Below are 19,223 nucleotides of genomic sequence, written 5' to 3'. Positions count from 1 at the left end.
AACCTAGAAAATTTATATTCTTGGAATTTGACCTGGGTATGAAATTGAGAGTAAATTATATATTTGAGTTCGTGGAATTATGGGTAAGTTTAATCTTCGAAATATTTTAGAATCCGGGCACGTGGGCCCGAGGGTAATTTTGTCAACTTTTCGATCGGGGTTAGAAATTGTTATAAATTGGATTGTAATGATTAATTGAGCGTATATTAATGGATTTGCATAATTATCGACTAGTTTTAGAGCGTTGTGCATCAATTTGAGTCTTTGAAAGAGCGTGGAATGTCGGTTATGGATCTTCGGAGCGAGGTGAGTCTCCTTTCTAACCTTGTAAGAGGAAATTGTCCCTATAGGTGAGTTAATTGGTTATGTGCTCCTATTTGTGGGGGCTACGTATGCACGAGGTGACGAGAGTCCGTGCGTAGCTACTATTATGCTATTGTCCGGGTAGTTTAGGACCCAAGAGCATGTTATACTTGGATTATTTGTGAACTTATTGACAGCTTGAATTGCTTAAATCACATTGAACTAGTAAATGAATTTCTAAACTGATTAAACTTCATTTTTCTTAAATGGTTAAAAGAGGATTGGTTTTCTTTGGAAAATTTCTCCGTGCGGACTTCTTGGTTGTCAGTCAGTATGTGTTTATTTTTGGAGCGGGCTGAACGCCTCGGCAGATTAAATAGATGCATCTATGGTTCGTGCCGTTCGACCCTCGGTAGTGCATAGTTTAAATATTGTTGGATCGGGTCGTACGACCTCGGCAAGAGATGCGCATGTTTGTATTGCTTGCCTGAGAATGTTATGCGATACTATTTGCCTTCCCTGGCCAGATGTAGTTGATAAGCATAATGAAAAGTAAACTTTGGAAATCCATAGTTATTTGAGATGTTGTTTACCTGCTATCTGGTTTTACGAGTTTATAATTGTTTTATAAAAATCCATGATTTCCTCACATTTTCACTATATTGTTATCAGACCACTAGTAAGTGTCAAAGTCGACCTCTCGTCTCTACTTCTTCGAGATTAGACGAGATACTCATTGAGTACACGTTGTTTTCATACTCATACTACACTTCTATGCATTTTTGTTGCACAAGAATATGTATCTCTAGTGACCTACTGGGCGTAGTAGCATGGTGGATACGGAGACTTAGGTGAGTTGCACTTCTTGAGGCGATCCGCAACCATCAGAGTCTCTTTCAGTTATATGTTTTTATTTCCTGTCCAATATTGTATTCCGGAAGGTTGTTGTATTTTATTTCCTTCTTAGTAGATGCTCATGCACTTGTGACACCGAGTTCTGGGATAATTATTGGCTATCTTGTATTTACTTCCAAGCGTTCTTTTATTTACATTGTAAAAATTGTCTTTTACTAGTAACATTGAAGGAAAAATCTTAGTTTTCAAAAATTGTTAAAATGAGAACTTAATCAAGTAATTTGGTTGGCTTACCCGACAACAGTGTCCGGCGCCATCACGACCCTTGGTGGATTTTGGGTCGTGACAACATGGTATCAGAGCACTAGGTTCCCTTAGGTCTCACGAGTCATAAGCAAGTCTAGTAGAGTCTCGCGGATCGGTACAGAGACGTCTGTACTTATCCTCGGGAGGCTACAGGGCTGTTAGGAGTACTTCCCTTCTTGATTCCTCATCGTGCGATTTGATTCCTTTGAGGCTTATGCCTTTATTTCTTTCCTACTTCATCTTATGCGACGCAAAGTGCTTGTTATAAATCGAGAATTGAAGAATCTTAATGGTACTTCAGATGTGGTGCAGGATGTTTCTCCCGGTATAGTTGATTGGAATATTATCGTCGCCTTGTGGTAGGGTATTCTATTGTTTCAACCCAGTAGCAATACTTCTGAGAGCTCTGAGGCTAGGCACAAGTTGCCATGATGCTTATGAACGATTATTCCGCTGTATTGATATGATGGTAGGATGTTTGCCTACGTGTCGAGGCAGTGAATGACTTGAAGGGAGGTTTACTCAGTGCATGATCTAGAGATTCGGTATTTTATTCTCGGAAGGGGAAACCAATCGGGCTGAGAATGTCCAGGTTTGGGTTGATGGGGTAACAAGACTTGGTGATTGCGGGCGTGGTGGAGTTTTCTTCTATAATGAGGTGTCGTTGTCCTTATTGAATGTACTAAATTCACCGGTGTTATGATCTTCTACAATTCACCTTTGGAGCAGGATATTGCGAGACAGTATTGAAGAAGCGACTCAGAGATCATGGGGTGCGGTGGTTTAGGATTGAGTCGGTGTTTCTGATGTCGACAGCTCGAGAAAGATGATCTTCGAAAAGGTTTAGAGTTAGTAGCGACTTGTGGGTTCAAGTGCTACGAAGGTAGATTTTATTTGAGGCAACAATTGAGTAGCAAAGTATGAGGAAGGACATGTGGGAAGTGTCAGGCGGTGGCTAAAATTTCTAGAAGGCCAGGTATAAGAAGTGCGGGTCGAGTAGTTGATTAAAGAAGTGAGTTTGCCCAAAGTGGGAGAGTGACAAAGTTGCATATGGGCTTGGTGGTAGGATGACTACACAATTTAAGGAGAGTTCAGAATGACTTGAGGATTTTAGTGATTGGTGATTGGGGTCTATGGAGTTAATCTGAAGTATGGGCTATTATTCGGCAGAAGATTTGATATAACGGGAAGGAGCTGCTTGAAATGAAGAAGGATACCGCATAACTTCGAATCGGAAGGTTGTTACCGCATATTTAAGTGATGTCCACGAGGGATAAATGGACTTGTGCAGCTAGAGAGTGAGCTCAGACTCAGGATGGCTTATTGACGTCTTAGTGGTTGTACTCCGTGCAACATCGTTGGAAGATGTCGGGAAGTGATTTTCACAGGAAGGCTCCTTTGCCAAGGCCACCTCCACCTTATCCTCAAAGGCTCGCGAAGCAGAAAAATGAGAACCAGTTTAAGAACTTTATTGACATGATGAAGAGCTTATCAATTAATGTACCTTTAGTGGAGGCTCTAGAATAAATGCCGGGTTACGCCAAGTTCATGGAAGACTTGGTGACAAAGAAAAGATCCTTGGATTGTGAGACCATCAAGATGGCCCACCAAGTTAGTGCAATAGTCAACTCGATGGCTCCGAAGCTAGAAGATCCCGACGCTTTCACCATTCCTTGCACCATTGAGAGTGCAGACTTTGCAAAAGCTCTATGTGACTTGGGAGCGAGCATCAATTTGATTCCTTACTCCATCTTCAAAACTCTGGGTATTGGTCAACCACGACCAACTTCAATGAGGTTACAAATGGCGGATAGAACAATGAAGAGGCCACTTGGTATTATTGATGATGTTCTTGTTCGGGTGGACAAATTCATTTTGCCTGCTGACTTTGTGATATTAGACTGCGAGGTTGATTATGAGGTTTCTATCATATTGGGGAGACCTTTCCTTGCTACTGGGAAGGCCTTAGTTGATGTGGAAGCATGGGAACTCACCTTCCGGGTGGGTGATGAAAAAGTGGTCTTTCATGTGTGCAAGTCAATTAAGCAACCCAACAGTTCCGAGGTGTGCTCTTTTGTGGACCTTGTCACGGCAGTGATAGTTGATGATGCTAGTGCAATGACCAATGTGGAGGACCCTCTAGAAGTAGTGTTGTTGAATCTTGATGTCAATGAGGATGAAGACCAGGTAGAGTGTGTCAATTCTTTACATGGAATGAGCTCTTACTCTTATGAGCCTTGGAAACTCTCTCTGGACCTTGAGAATAGAAAGACTCCACCAACAAAGCCCTCAATCGAGGAACCTCCTGTGTTGGAGTTGAAGACGTTGCATCCACACCTCAGGTATGAATTCTTAGGCCCTAGTTCAACTTTGCCAGTTATTCTTTCTTTTTGTCTTACTAACATGCAGGTAGATGCTACATAGGCGGTGCTCCAAAAACGAAAGAAGGCAATTTGATGGACTCTAGCTGATATTCGGGGAATAAGCCCCCCCACCTTTTGCATGCACAAGATTATTTTTGAAGATGATGTCAAGCCCTCCGTAGAACATTAAAGGAGGTTGAATGAAGCTATGCAAGAGGTTGTCAAAAAGGAGATGACCAAGTGGTTGGATGCAGTAGTTGGGTACCCTATCTCGGATAGTTCTTGGACTTCGCCGGTGCATTGTGTGCCGAAGAAGAGTGGTATGACCGTGGTTACCAATGCGCAAAATGAGTTGATTCCCACCAGGACTGTCACAGGGTGGAGGGTGTGCATGAAATACCACAAGCTGAATAAAGTGACCCACAAGTATCACTTTCCATTGCCTTTTCTTGATCAAATGCTAGACAGACTTGCTGGGCATGCCTTCTATTGTTTCTTGGATGGGTACTCTGGGAACGACCAGATTTTGATTGCTCCGGAAGATCAGGAGAAAACAACTTTCACTTGTCCGTATGGAACCTTTGCCTTTTCTAGGATGCCATTTGGTTTGTGTAATGCACCGACTACATTACAGCGGTGTATGATGACCATATTTACCGGCATGGTGGAGGACATTTTGGAGGTATTCATGGACGACTTCAGTGTTGTGGGTGACTCATTTGATGAATGTTTGAAAAATCTTGACAGAGTTTTGGCCCGGTGTGAAGAGACTAATCTTATGCTTAACTGGGAAAAATGCCACTTTATGATCGAGGAGGGCATTGTCCTCGGCCATAAGATTTCAAAGCATGGTATAAAGGCAGACAAGGCTAAAATTGAAGTGATCTCAAAGCTTCCTCCTCCTACTTCAGTCAAGGGGGTTAGAAGTTTTCTTGGGCATGCGAGATTCTACCGAAGATTCATCAAAGACTTTTTTAAGGTAGTGAATCCCTTGTGCAAGTTATTGGAAAAAGATGTCAAGTTCGTGTTCAATGAGGAATGTATGAAAGCTTTTGAACTCCTCAAGTTCAAATTGACAATCACTCCCATTATTACCGCAATTGGAGCTTACCTTTTGAGCTCATGTGTGATGCAAGCGATGTCGCGGTTGGAGCGGTCTTGGGTCAAAGAGTCAACAAGATGTTTCACCCGGTTTATTATGCAAGCAAGACAATGAATGATTCTCAGGTGAATTACACGGTGACAGAAAAAAAGTTGTTGGCTATTGTGTTCGCAATGGAGAAGTTTTGGCCTTGTCTCATGGGTGCCAAGGTGATAGTTCATACTAACTATGCTGCACTCCGATATTTGATGACGAAGAAGGATTCCAAAGCTCGGTTCATGAGATGAGTCTTATTGCTTCAAGAGTTTGATTTGGAGATTGTGGACCGGAAAGGGTGTGAAAACCAAGTGGCAGACCACTTGTCCCGCTTGGAGGAGGAGGGGAGGCCCCGTGATGGCCTTGAAATTAATGATTCTTTCCCTGATGAGCAGCTCTTCTCTGTATTAGTGAATAGCATGCCATGGTTTGAGGATGTTGCTAATTTCCTTGTGACTGGTATTGTACTGTGTGAGCTCTCTTCTAACTAAAGGAAGAAGCTTAAATAGGATAGTTTGGACTACTATTGGGATGAGCCTTACTTGTTCAAGATTTGCACTGACAATATGATCCGAAGATGTGTCCTGGAGGAGGAGCAACTGCGTATTCCAGAGGTTGTCATTCCTCTCCATACGGTGGTCATCATGGTGGGGCGAGGACAACTTCAAAGGTTCTTAGTTGTGGTTTTTACTGGCCAATATTGTATAAGGATGCAAGTGAACTTGTGAAGAGGTGCGACAAATGTCAAAGAGCAGGTGGAATTTCAAAGAAGGATGAGATGCCTCTCACCACTATTCTCGAAGTTGATATCTTTGATGTGTGGGGCATTGATTTCATGGGCCGTTTGTTAGTTCATGTGGCAACACATAAATTCTAGTGGTAGTTGACTATGTTTCAAAGTGGGTTCAGGCCGTGGATTTACCTAATAATAAGGCCCGGAGTATTTTTGCGTTTCTCAAGAAAAGTATTTTTACTAGGTTTGGCACTCCTCGGGCAATTATAAGTGATGGGGGAGGGGGTCTCATTTTTGCAATAGAGATTTTGACAGTTTACTTGCAAAGTACGGTGTCAATCACAAAGTTTTTACTCTTTATCATCCTTAGGCGAGTGGCCAAGTTGAAGTCTCAAACAGGGAAATCAAGAGTATATTGTCAAAGATGGTCAATGCAAATAGGATCGATTGGTCAAAGAAATTGGATGATGCTCTTTGGGCTTATAGGACTGTGTACAAGACCCCGATTGATATGTCTCCGTACCGATTGGTGTTTGGGAAAGCTTGCCATCTACCAGTTGAGTTAGAGCACAAGGCCATGTGGGCTTTGAGGAACCAAAATCTTGAATGAAATATGGCAGCAAATCTTCGTATGGAGCAGCTTAATGAACTTGATGAATTTCGATTTCATACCTACTCCAATTCGTCCTGGTATAAGGACAAGATGAAGTACCTTCACAACAAGTATGCTCGTGGCAAGGAGTTCAAAGTAGGCGATTTCATTCTCTTGTTCAATTCTCGGTTACGACTGTTTTCGGGAAAGCTTTAATCAAAATGGAGTGGACGTTTTGAGGTGGTGCTTGTGACTCCGTTTGGTACTCTTGATTTGAAAAACAAAAATGGTGAGATCTTCAGAGTTAATGAGCACAGAGTCAAGCACTATCTTGGCAAGATTGATGACAGCCATGTGGTGGCGATGATCCATCTAAAGTGATTTGATGGTAACCTGTGTCGTGCCGCGACGTTAAATTAGGCGCTTCTTGGGAGAAAACCCATGTGTCTTTCTTTTTGTTTTTCATTGATTTTCTTCTTAGTGTAGGATTTGCTTTTGGACTAACTGGTCGTGAGATGTGTGTAGGGCTGTTTTGATGCAGTGCAGGACCAAATTGGAAAAATGTTGCACTTTCTGAAGTTTGGACCGCTGTCGCACTGCATTTTTCGCGGCCACAAAGGCCTTATCGCAGGGGAAAAATTTGATTGCGGTCTGCAGTGCTAAATGGTCAAAAGTGGAGGTTCTCTAAAGTTTCAACCGCGGCCGCAATGCATTTTTCGTGGTCCGCGATGCATTCTCTGCGGTCTGCGGTGAAGTCCATGCCAATGTCCTTCTGGGTTTAATAACCGCAGTCCGCGGTGTATTTTATGCGGTCCGCGGTGGGTAAGTAGTGTGGGTCCCGTGTCCTTTTGTATAAATAGGACCTCAGGCCCCTTTTACACTTTTTGTTCCTTGCACTCTCATACAATATTGTGTACTGCTCACTCACGAACTAATTTTCACAACACAAGAACTGAGCTTCATCTATATTGCATCTCACTTCTCGTACTTCAAATCTAACCTTAGTCTTTTATTTGGTTTTTATTTTCTTTTAATTTGGTAGTTCTTACTTCTTCTTTTTCCTTTTTCTTTCAATTTTTAACTTAGGGTTCTATAATGTTAACTAGATTAGGTTTTAATTAGCTAGAAATGGTGATTAACTACCTACCTAGTGGGTTGAACAACACAGAACGACTCAAAATATTTCTCTCTCTAGAACTTTACTCTCTCAAATGGCTAAATAGCGATTGAAGTCTACGTGTTGTCAGATGGATCCTCCGGGCAGTGCCGATCTGGCGCGTCCGGAACATCATTCTCTTCCTCCAGGTGTGACGAACAAAACAGTAGAAGGAATTGTCCCTAAACCTTCTTATGCAAACTCTATCGCTAGAATTGCCGGTACATCTATGGCACCAACACGACACCCTCGAGAATCAGTTGTAGCTAGGCAAACCACCCACAATGGGATGCCGACAGTTATTTTCAAAGCCAAAGATTATTATGGCATTATGGCGGAAGAATGCAAACACACTATTGTCGGAAGATTCTTGGAACCTCGACCACAAATTAATAGAATAAGGTCAAGATTCAGGGAACAATTCTCGCTGAAAGGGAATGTCAAAATTGGTGTCTATGATAATTTCAATGTATTTCTCGACTTCACAACTGCAAAAGATTTCAAAACCATCTGGTACCAAAGGGTTGTTGAAATTAAAGAAGGACAAATGTGGCCTCAAAAATGGTCCCCCGACTTCAAACCAAAGGAAGATATTCCTATCGTTCCGGTATGGGTTCTCCTCCCTGGCCTTCTGTTTAATATGCATTCATGGCACTATGTGAAACAAATTCTAAGTTCTGTTGGTACTCCACTGACGTTGGATGTTGCGACCAGTGGAAAAACTAGACCAAGCATGACCAAAGCTAGAGTCGAAATTGACCTCCTTAAACCTCAACTTAAATCTGTTTGGGTTGGGTCAAAGGATGAGGAGTCACCTCTCCAAGGTTTTACCCAAAAGATGGAATACGAAGGAGTTCCAAAATATTGTAAATATTGTAGGAAGTTGGGTCATAACATGATGACCTGTTGACTTTTGGAAAAGAAAGCCAATCTTGAAACTATTAGGGAAGTGAAGAATGATAATCCAGGAACTTCATTAATAGCTGAAACATCTGTAATGGACATTGGAAAGACGATTGAAGTGGCACTAAATCAACCCCAAGTTAAAATAATTGGGTCAAGAGGAAAGGAGCAGACCATCATAGACAAGGAAAATAGAATCACCAATGACAAAGGCAACTACCATGTTACAGATGTTAGTCAACTCCAGGAAAATAACACTATTGATCACAAGATCCCATTGATGGAAAAAAGTTGAAGAAAAAAAAAAAGAAAAAGAATACTAAAGTCAAAAGAATGCCAAAAAAGAAGAGCAAAGTAGTGTTCAAACCAGTGATCTCACAAGAAAGCCACAGGAAATAGCGGACCAAGAGCTCTGTTTCTACTCAAAATGCACACTCTCTCGAGGTTATGGAAGAAAGCCTTCAGATGCAGGGTTTACTCAACACTCGGGCTCAACAACAACAACAACTCTCTACGACTAAGGAAGATATCATTGAAAAAGACCGGATGATAGTGCCAAAAGAAGTAGCAATGGTTAGTAATCAGGAAAAAGATAGTACAGAAAACAAAAATACAAGTAACATAGCTAACTCGGTGCATCAGGTGGATCCTATCACAGACAGTTGCAGCTCCTCTAGCCTCCCCTCAGAGATTATCAAACATCCGGGGATTCAATTAATAGTAGACTTGAATGCAACAAATTTAAACCTTACAACGGAGAACTCAAGTCAAGCCAGGGATACTACTGAAGAACACTTATTACAAAAACAGTCCCGCGACCAAAAGAAAGACAAAGAAATTGTTGAAAAATATGTCCAAGATAGCAACGAGACAAGAGGAAGAACTCGCACCAGAGGATCCAAAACAAAACACAAGAACAGGAATGATCTTTTAATCATAAAGAATCATAAACAGAACACCTCCCCCACAAGTTCTAATGATTAGCACAATCTTTTGGAATATTAGAGCAGTGAGAACCAAAAAAGCCATTCAAAGGCTAAAACACTTATACAATATTAACAAGGTTCAATTTGTAGCTATATTTGAGCCTTTCATTGGTAAAGAAAAGCTCGAAGTTTACAGAAATTCCTTGGTTTCCAACATAGTACTTCCAATTGTAATGGTCAAATTTGGTGTTTCTGGAACAACAATGGCACCTATATGATGATTGCAGAGGATGAACAACATATTACCATAAAGTTTGATGACGCCATTAGTAACCATAGCACCTACATCACAGCTGTCTATGCAAAATGCACGGCAGTTGAGAGAAAAGAGTTGTGGGAAAGATTGGTGGAGGATAGCCTTATCATTGATGGCCCATGGTGTATTAGAGGAGATTTCAATGTGATTATTGATCCAGAGGAAAAGCTAGGAGGGAACCCTCACAGAGTTCATAAAAGCTTGGATTTCATTAATTGTATGGATAATTGTGGGGTTACGAATCTTGGTTTTTCCGGTCCTAAATTCACTTGGTGCAATAATTGGAGTCTTCGCAAAAGAGTCTGGAAAAGGATAGACATAATTTTTATCAACGACATGTGGGCGCAACAATTCCAAAATAACTCTGTTAAGCATTTAGTGAGAACGGGCTCAGATCATAGGCCTTTACTCATGAAGTGCTAAAATAATAACCACAACCACGTTAGTTATTTCAGGTTTTTGAATTTTTGGGTCAACCAAAAAGATTTTTTGGACATTGTCAAGGAGGTATGAGATGTTAGTATTTCTGGTAACTCTATGTGGATCCTGCAATCTAAATTGAAAATGCTTAGTCAGAGACTAAGCAAATGGTCCAGAGAGGAAATAGGGGATATCAATGATCAAGTGAGCAAATGGGAAGCCGAGGTTCAACTCCTAGATGATATAGATACCAACTCCAGTACTGATAATAGTAGAACAAAGGCTAACAAGGTTTATGCTGAATACATTCAATGGTTGAGCAAGCAAGAATCTTTACTCAAACAGAAGACCCAAACTAAATGGTTCGAAGATGGAGATAGTAATACTAAGTACTTTCACGGTCTCCTCAGAGAAAAGAGAAGAAGATTCCAACTCCACAGAATTAAAAACCACAAGGGGCAAATGGATTCAAAAAGAAAACAACATTGCTAAGGTTGCTTTCTAACACTTTGATTCCATGTTCAACATCCCAAGCCCACCCTCAACCCCGAAAATGACTTGTATTCCTAAGTGCATTTCAGAAGAAGATAACATGAAGTTATCTGCGATTCCTAATGAAAGTGAAATCAAGGATGTTGTATTCGATTTGAGTGCTGATAGTACAGCTGGTCCAGACAGTTATAATGGTACTTTCTTTCAACATTGCTGGGATATCATCAAACATGATATCGTTGCTTTTGTCAGTGAGTTCTTCAATGGTAAAAGACTTACCAAATTCTATTCTCATACTTGTCTTGCTTTAATTCCTAAGATTGATGCTCCTACCAATTTTTCTGAATTCAAGCCTATCAGCCTTTCCAATTTTACCAATAAAATTATTTCTAAAATTCTTTCTAAAAGGCTGAATCCTTTGCTACCAAAACTTATTTGTGAAAATCAAACGGGCTTTGTGAATGATAGATTGATCACTGAAAATATCTTTTTGGCTCAAGAATTTATTCAAAATATTTTTGAGAAAAATGTTGGTGGTAATATTGTTATCGAAGTAGATATGGCAAAAGCTATGATAGAATGTCATGGGTCTTTGTTACATCTGTTCTTTGGAAATATGGATTCTTAGAAGTTTGGATTGATTTGATCAATAATCTTATTTCCGGAGTCTGGTACTATATTATTATTAATGGTAACAGAATAGGTTTCTTTACATCTTCACAAGGTCTGAAACAAGGGAACCTTATATCCCCCTCTCTCTTCATTCTTGCAGTTGATGTCCTTTCTAGGTCTCTGAATAATCTGAATCATGATGGTAACTTTTCTCCTTTCTCTATGCCTGTAAGGGGGCCGATTATTAACCATCTTGCCTATGTTGATGATATTATTATCTTTAGTAGTGGTAATAGTACCTCTATTGAGATGATCATGAATTTGGTTAAGGCCTATGAGGTGAGCTTAGGTCAGCTAGCCAATAGAGACAAAAGTTTCTTTCTGACGGCCCCTAATACTTGTGCTCTCCGTATTAATAGGATGAGAGATTGTACAGGCTTTACGGACAAGGAGTTTCCTTTTAATTACCTTGGATGTCCTCTTTATGTAAGAAGAAAGAAAATTGCTTACTTTGACTATTTAGTTCACAAGGTCATTAAAAAACTCAACGGTTGGCATGGTAAAATGCTTTCTTATGGAGGTAGGCTCGTTCTTATTAAAAGTGTCCTCCAATCTCTTCCTATATATACACTATCTACTATGAATCCTCCTAAAGCCACCTTTCATCTCCTTGGAAAACACTTTGCTAATTTCTTCTAGGGCACTGATGGTGACCATAAAAAGTACCATTGGAGATCATGGAAGAACCTTTGTTTTCCTATTGATGAGGGAGGTATAGGAATTAGTAAAATGAAAGATATCAGTGAGGTTCTAGCTATCAAAAGATTGTGGAGGTTCAAAACAACACCATCTTTGTGGGCTAATTTTCTCAAGCATAAATATTGCATTAGAGCTCACCATGTTGCTAAACAATGGTCCTCTGGCAACTCTCACTGATGGAAACATTTGACCAAGGTAAGAAAGATTGCAGAACAACATATGGTTTGGCATATTAATTATGGTAACTCAATTTTTTGGTGGGACAATTGGACCTGTAAAGGTCCTCTCGCCAACTTGGTCCCTGGTACATACAAAAGCCCTAAGATTCTTGTCAAGGAATTCATCCAGATTGGTGAATGGAACATCATCAAACTTCAAGATATTTTACCAAGTTCTATAGTTGAGCACATAAAGGAGATTGAAATTGGGAACAACTCATTACCAGACAAGATTTATGGGGATCTTTTACTAGATGGAAGATACTCCAATAAGACTACTACACAACTTATTAGAAAGAGTAAACCAAAGGAGCATCTGCTAAGTAAGGTATGGCATTCTTCTATTTTTAAAATTTCTTTTCTTACTTAGAGATTATGGTATAGAAAACTACCTTTTGATGATGTGATAGTCAACTTTGGAAGACAAATAGTTTCCGGATGTAACTGTTGTGCTAGTCCTAAAAATGAAACCATTCAACATGTTTTCATGGAAAGAGAAGTAGCTAGTTATATCTGGAAACGAATAGGATCCCCCTTTGGAATTATTCATCATTATCAAAGGGCAGTTAGATATACCATTAACAAGTGGTGGCAGGTTAAGGAGCGAAATACAGTTCACAAGTTGATTCTTCAAATTACCCCCACTATTATTTGCTGGAAAATTTGGAAAGAAAGATGTTCTTGCAAATATGGTAGTCAAAAGAAGTTCAACTTGTTTAGAATGGAGCATCAAATTCTTTGGATCATTGGAGCTGTAGTCGCCAAAGCCTTCCCTAGTTGCAAAATCTCAATGCCTTGGAACAACTACTGTGAAATAGTTCTAAATCTTCAGCGTATTCCTAAAGCTATTGTTGTCAACTGGAATAAACCGGAGGATGACTACTTTAAAATGAATACTGATGGCAGCTTCATCAAGGAGAATGGAAAAACCGAGATTGGAGGAATTCTCAGAGATGGCAAGGGAGACTTAATTATGGCTTTTTCAGTTTCAACTCAGGGGAGTAGCAATAATTACATAGAAGCGCAGACTGCTTGGTTTGGTTGTAATTGGTGTGTTCAAAATGGCTACATAGGCTTCACGTTGGAGTTGGATTCATTGATTGTGGCAAATATGCTCAAAGAAAATAGAACCAACAACTATAAGTTGAACAACATCATGGAGTGTACCTCTCAGATGATTCAGGAAGCCAATGTTAATGTCGTTCACTGCTATAGAGAGGCTAATCAAGTGGTGGATTACCTAGCTAAGCTAGCGGCTACTTCTTCAATAGAATCATACTTCTTTACATTCCAACAACTCCCTAAAGGTGCCAAAGGCCCTTTCCATCTAGACAAGAATCAGATGCCTAGTATTAGAACCAAATTCGATAAGGCAAATTTTTTTGTGAGCTAATTATTCGCTTTGTAATGGATTAAGGATGTATATATTTCTCCCTACCCCCCTTTTTTGAAGAATAGCTATTTATCCTTATGTTGTATTTTCAAGGGCAAGGACATACCCTTTTTTGTAATCCTCTGTTCTGATGAAATATACAACCCCCAGCATGCGAAATTTAATAATAAAAAAAACTACCTAGTGGGTTGATTAATGCTAAAATGCACAAAAATTTGAAACCCTAGGTCTATGTTGCTTCGTTTCGCCTACCGCGGCCGCGGTTGATTTTTCACGGTCTGTGGTACCTTATTACGGCCGCGATGCAATTTTTCGCGATCCATTGTGATCTTGTATCAGAGGGTGGGTAGTCTGAATCCCACCCCACTGCGGTCCGTGGTGCTATTTTTTGCGGTCCGCGGTCAATTGTTTTCAATCATACTCTTCACTGTTTCTTCTGGTACGGTGATACTAACAAACATTAACTAAATTCTCCTTACAGACAATGGTTAAATCACGAGGAGGTGGTGAAAATAGAAAGAAAATTGAGAGTACTCCCGGGGTAGGGGACGAGAAATGATAAAATTGACCCCACAGGTTCAGAAAGCAATTGGGGAAACAATAAAACAAATCAAGGCTGCAGATAGAGCTGTTTCCCATTCAGAGGGAAGTGAGTATTTGCCCTCCCGGGAGGCATCTGAGTCTGACTTAGTGCCGGAGTATGTACTTGACTTCCCGGGGAGGTTTATGTTGAGAGATGTGCCCACACCCCCAGCCTCTCCTACTGTTCAAGCTTCAGTTCAAGTTTCTTCTGAGCCGTCTGAGGGCTCAGCAGAGAGCAGTGATAGTGCAACATCTACTTCACCCACAACTTCAACACCTGGGGAGGATCCTATTGATGAATAAGAAGGGGAGACCCCCAAACAGAGGGTGTGGAAAGAACTAGAAACCCGGAGGCTTGGCAAAGCAGATTTGTTTGTGAGATTGCATACCACAAGTTCCGAGAGTGGTGGCCCCAGAGGAAATTGATTCTTGAGCGAAGATTCATTGAGAGGGACCTTCTGCCTCACAACTCTAATGTGAAGAGGCAATTCAGAGAGAGACCGGGCTGGGAGTATTTTACAAGAAAAGTCTAGAATGCAAACGAGCACTTAGTCAAGGAGTTTTATGCAAATTCTGCTCACGTCAAGAGGAATACCAAAGTGACTAAAGTGTGGAATTTGAAAGTGAAATTCAATGGAAAAACAATCAATGAGTACCTGGGTTTTCCTGAGGAAGATGAATCATTATACTTGGAGAAAATAGCACTTGATGAGGCAGCCCGTCCATGGTTAGCATCATATTTGGCTCTTCGGGGCACCACCCCAGCATGGTTGACATCAGGAGTTGTAATCTTGAGGAAGACTTTAAATCTTGAGGCGAAGGGGCGGGAGACCTTTGTATACAGCAGGCTGGATCCCACTACCCATGAAAACTCTATGCCAGTCTCCTAGGCAATATTGGTGGCATCTATTATGGCGGGGTTCCCGATCAATATTGGGAATGTTATGTCTAGGGTGATCACTAGGGTCGTCAATGAGGGTGAGAGATCATACCCCTTCCCGCACTTCCTTACAATGTATTTTGAGGACCGGGATGTGGAGAAAAGGAAGTTTGACGTGAAAGTGAAACCAAAAATGCCCTTTTTATGGTATAGCCTCAAGGCCGATGACAACCCCAAAGGCAAAGATCCTAAAGGAAAAGCCACTGTTCTATTGGCTAGTTTGAAGAGCCAATAGTAGTGGTCCCTTCTTCGCAGCCTCCCACAGCCACACCAGATATTGCCCCCGGACCATCTACCTCCACTCCAGATATTCCATCATCCTCAGCCTACCCATTGACTGCCCACCGTTTGAGCAAAACACTTCTTTGTATCAACAACTAGATGCAGATAGCAGCTTTTAAGCTGTCTGTACTTTCTAGCTCAATGGCAGCTCAGTCCGTACCCCACAGCCACAGCTTCCAGCTTCAGTGGAGGAGACTCTCAAGGAGCTTCTAGACAACCAGAAGAAGCTCCTGGAGAACCAGCAGTTGATATTGGAGGTTATAGGTGCTCATGGAAAGTCACTTAAGGAGCTGACTAAGCGAACCAAGAAGTTGAAGCATACTTGGGCCTCAAAGGAGTCTGTGAAGGAGTTGAGGGGAGAAGTGGAGAAGATGAAGGCTACTGATCATCTACCATTGGAGCTATTGTTGCATGTCCAGCCTCCAGTAGCTCAGACTGAGCTAGAGCAGGACCAGGAGTTGCAGAGGGCACCAAAGAGGAGGAGAGTGACCCCCCAGGCAGATGATGCAATGATTGAGTTGGAGGACCCGCAGAGAGGTTCCTCTAGCCAGCCTCAGGTCCCAAAGCAGTCACAGGTTCCCGAGCAGTCACATGACCCCACTCAGTCACAGGACAACGTGCTACTACAGGACCCCATGCAGACGGAGGATCCATAGGGAGTTTTTCTTTACTTTTTATCTTCTTTTTGAGCTTATTTTTGGCTAGTTAGCATTGAGGACAATGCTAGCTTTCATTTGAGGGGGTAACCCTATTTTGATGATGTTGGACTGTAATTATGATATTATGATACTATTTTCTATTTTTTTTGTTATGTTTTTTCACTTTTGGTATGTATATAACTTTACTTTTTATTTTACTTTCCGTTATTGTTCTAGTTTGGTCTGTATATAAAGTTACTCTCATGTATATATTCATCCCTTCTTATGTATATTCATCTAAAAACCCCTTTTTGTACATATTCAGTTAACTTTTCGCATTTTACTTCATAGCTTCTTTTGCAATTTCCTTAATAGTATAGCTTCTTATTTCATTTAATAGCTTCCTTTTCAGTTCATAGCTTCTTTTTTTCAATTTTGTGTGATCCATAAGCTTATGGTTTTCTTAATGTCACGGTTCTTTCCAAATGTGGAGTTTGTGTGAACCAGATGGCTCTTCCCGATGATGGATGGCATGACAACCTTCTTAAGGGTTTGAGTCTGTTTTTCTTTTTGTTTTGGTGTAAATAGTAGTTAGTAAGCAATGATGCCACATGCAAAGCTTCACTTGGGCCTAATACATTTGCCTTTGATCTTATGGTCAAAAATAAATTGGTGTGTATAGGATGGTCAGTTGTGACCTTGAGACTCTTGTGTTGGCTAATAATCATCAAGTAGTTTTTCGGGACCATTTGTATTGCTCAAATGTTAGCTAAGGTTGTTGTGGGCCCCCGACTCTGTCTCTTTAGCAATCCTATAGCTTGTGTGGTGAGAATTTGATTTGCAAGTCCAAGTCCCGAGCCATTAGTCTAGAACTTGCCTTGAATGTTTGTCTAGGAAATCTTATGTGTAATTCGACTTGAGAAGTGATTATAGGCTATCCTTGATTCGAATGATATATTGAAAACATCCATAGCTACCAATGATAATATCCCTAGTCAACCCCTTTGAGCTATAATCCTTTTTCTTTCAAAGACTATGATACAAGCTTTTACCCGTTCTACAAAAACCCTCTCTTGGCACCCGATCTTTTCTTAGCACAAGGCAAAATCATAAGTTTGGGGGGAGACGAGGAATGCAAAAAGTGGTAAAAGGTACAAAAATGAAGAAAAGAAAAGGAAAAAAAAAAGAAAAAGAAAGAAATCAAAAATCCAAAAAGAATGAACAATGTGGAAGAAATGAAGGAATTCAATAAAAGTAAAGAGATGAAAGGCGTGGAAAGATTAGAAAGGAGAAAAATGTTTGAAATGAACAAGAAAGAGTGACAGTGTGTCTCTATAACCCTCAAGAAAGAAGTAAATGACTCAAAGAGTTAAGAGAATGTGTGCCAAAATGAAGCAAATGAAGTTCTTAAGGGAAGATGAAACCTACTTAGATAAAATATTTCCTACCCTGAACCAAAAGCCTTCATTGTATCCCCACAAAAGCCCTATATGATCTTGAGTTGAGTGAAGCTTACATGAGTGGTGACTCACATAAGGGGCAAGCTTATGGTATTTAGAGCCGGACTTGTGACCTTTCTTTGAGAGAGATGAGTGTGTTTTCCACAATCCTCATTCTGAGTGCTACAATTTAAAAGTGAGGTTTTTCTTAAGGAAGAGTGAGGAGCATAAGTTTGGGTTCCACAATGACCAAAGTAGCAGAAAGAGTTTTCTTGATGAGTTGAGTTAACTCTAGATTCTTTTGTGTCACACTAAAACCATGGTGCTTTGAAGGTTGAATGTTGTTAATGATTCATTTGAATTGAGGGCAATTGTTAGTCTCAATTGATGCTAGATTAGGTCACTTTAGTAAGCTGAATTTTCTTGGTTTTATTCTTAAGGAGGTGGGACTTACTTTGTTTGCTTGAGAGCAAGCAAAAGCTTAAGTTTGGGGAAGTTAATAACTAGGAATTCTAGTCTATTTTACTCTTTTTTGCTTGAGTTTTTGATTGAAAATGTATACAAGTAATCCCGAAAGCTTACATGTTGTGCTTGTTTGCAGTGTTTGGTCAAAAAGTGACAAGGAAGTCAAATCCAACTCAAAAAGAAGTGAAACTTGTACAAGTGTCAAGAACAAGTCAAAGCAACATTGCAGCAATAAATCCACTGTGGCTGCAATAGACCCACCGCGGCCGCGGTCCATTTAGTGCGGTCCGCGGTGGCAAAGTTCAGAGAAGGTGCAATCCTGGAGTTCCAAGTAATGCGGCCCACTGTAGACTCTTTGCGGCCGTGGTAGTCTCATCGCGGCCGCAATCCATTTGTTGTGGTCCGCGGAGAAGGGATTCATAGAGCTAGGATTTTGGAAGTTTTAAAACACCGCCGACCGTGGTGCATTTTGTGCGGCAGCGGTAAAGCCATCGCGGTTGCGGTCCATTTATTGCGGTCCGCGGTGGCTAGATTTAGAGAACAGAGATTTGAAGTTAAAAGTCCCACCGCGACCGTAATCCATTTCTTGTGGACCGCGGTACCTCCGTCAGGGGTATTTTTGTCCAAAAAATTCAGCCTTGTATAAATACTTCTTTTTCATATTTTTAGGGTATCTTTAACTTAGCAGAGCACGTGAACGACGGTTTTAGTCTATTTTGAGTAATTTTGTAGCTAGTTTAACATTGAATCTTCAAATCTTAGCTTGTAATTATATTTTATGGGTTATTCTTCATCTCAATATTTGATTTCTTCCATTATTATGAGTATCTAGACTCATTAGCTAGGGTTGTGGCTCAACCCTAGTGTGAGTATTTGATGAGTCTCTTATTTTAAGGCTTAGATGTTTATGGGTGGTTGATATTTGGCCTGATTTATGTTTTCCATGTTGAATTAGTGGTTGTAAATACTAATTTATGCCTTTTTAACTTGGGCTCTTCTTGAGAAAGAGAATTTGAGTCTAGGAAAATCAGGCCAACAAGGAATTGGGGCATATTCAAAAGATTGATAGCCCCAATTAAAGGGTTAAACCTAGAGATAGTAATACCCTTTGAGCCTATATTGCTTGCACAATTTTGATACCCAATTGGTCTTGATAAAGCCAATTAGGGAAAAGTCACTCAAGCTACTGAGAGGTATAGAGTGAGTAGTTTCGTGCATTGGCTATATCGCGATCCCAAACATAACAACTTTGCCTTAGGCTTTAGAACTCGTCAAGTATTCACCTAGAGGAAAGTCACTTCCCTAGTGCCTCTTTACCCATACCCTACATACATATCTACTTAGTTTAATTTCGCACATCATTAGTATAAAATTAGAAGTAACAAACAAACA

At 40.5% G+C, this 19,223-nt stretch overlaps 1 protein-coding gene across 1 annotated transcript; it reads left to right on the top strand.

The window, feature by feature from the left end:
* The first annotated feature begins 9,552 nt into the window (after positions 1-9,552).
* LOC142180948 (uncharacterized) lies at positions 9,553-10,503 on the top strand. The gene is made up of 2 exons (XM_075253053.1): positions 9,553-9,863; positions 10,164-10,503. Exons 1-2 carry the CDS (start codon positions 9,553-9,555, stop codon positions 10,501-10,503), a joined length of 651 nt encoding a protein of 216 aa, XP_075109154.1.
* The last annotated feature ends 8,720 nt before the right edge of the window (positions 10,504-19,223 follow it).

This window comes from Nicotiana tabacum, chromosome 5 (assembly GCF_000715075.1).
Source record: "Nicotiana tabacum cultivar K326 chromosome 5, ASM71507v2, whole genome shotgun sequence".
NCBI classification, from domain to species: Eukaryota; Viridiplantae; Streptophyta; class Magnoliopsida; order Solanales; family Solanaceae; genus Nicotiana; species Nicotiana tabacum.
The sequence above is the reverse complement of the archived record's forward strand: the minus strand, read 5'-3'. Positions and strand labels throughout refer to the sequence as shown.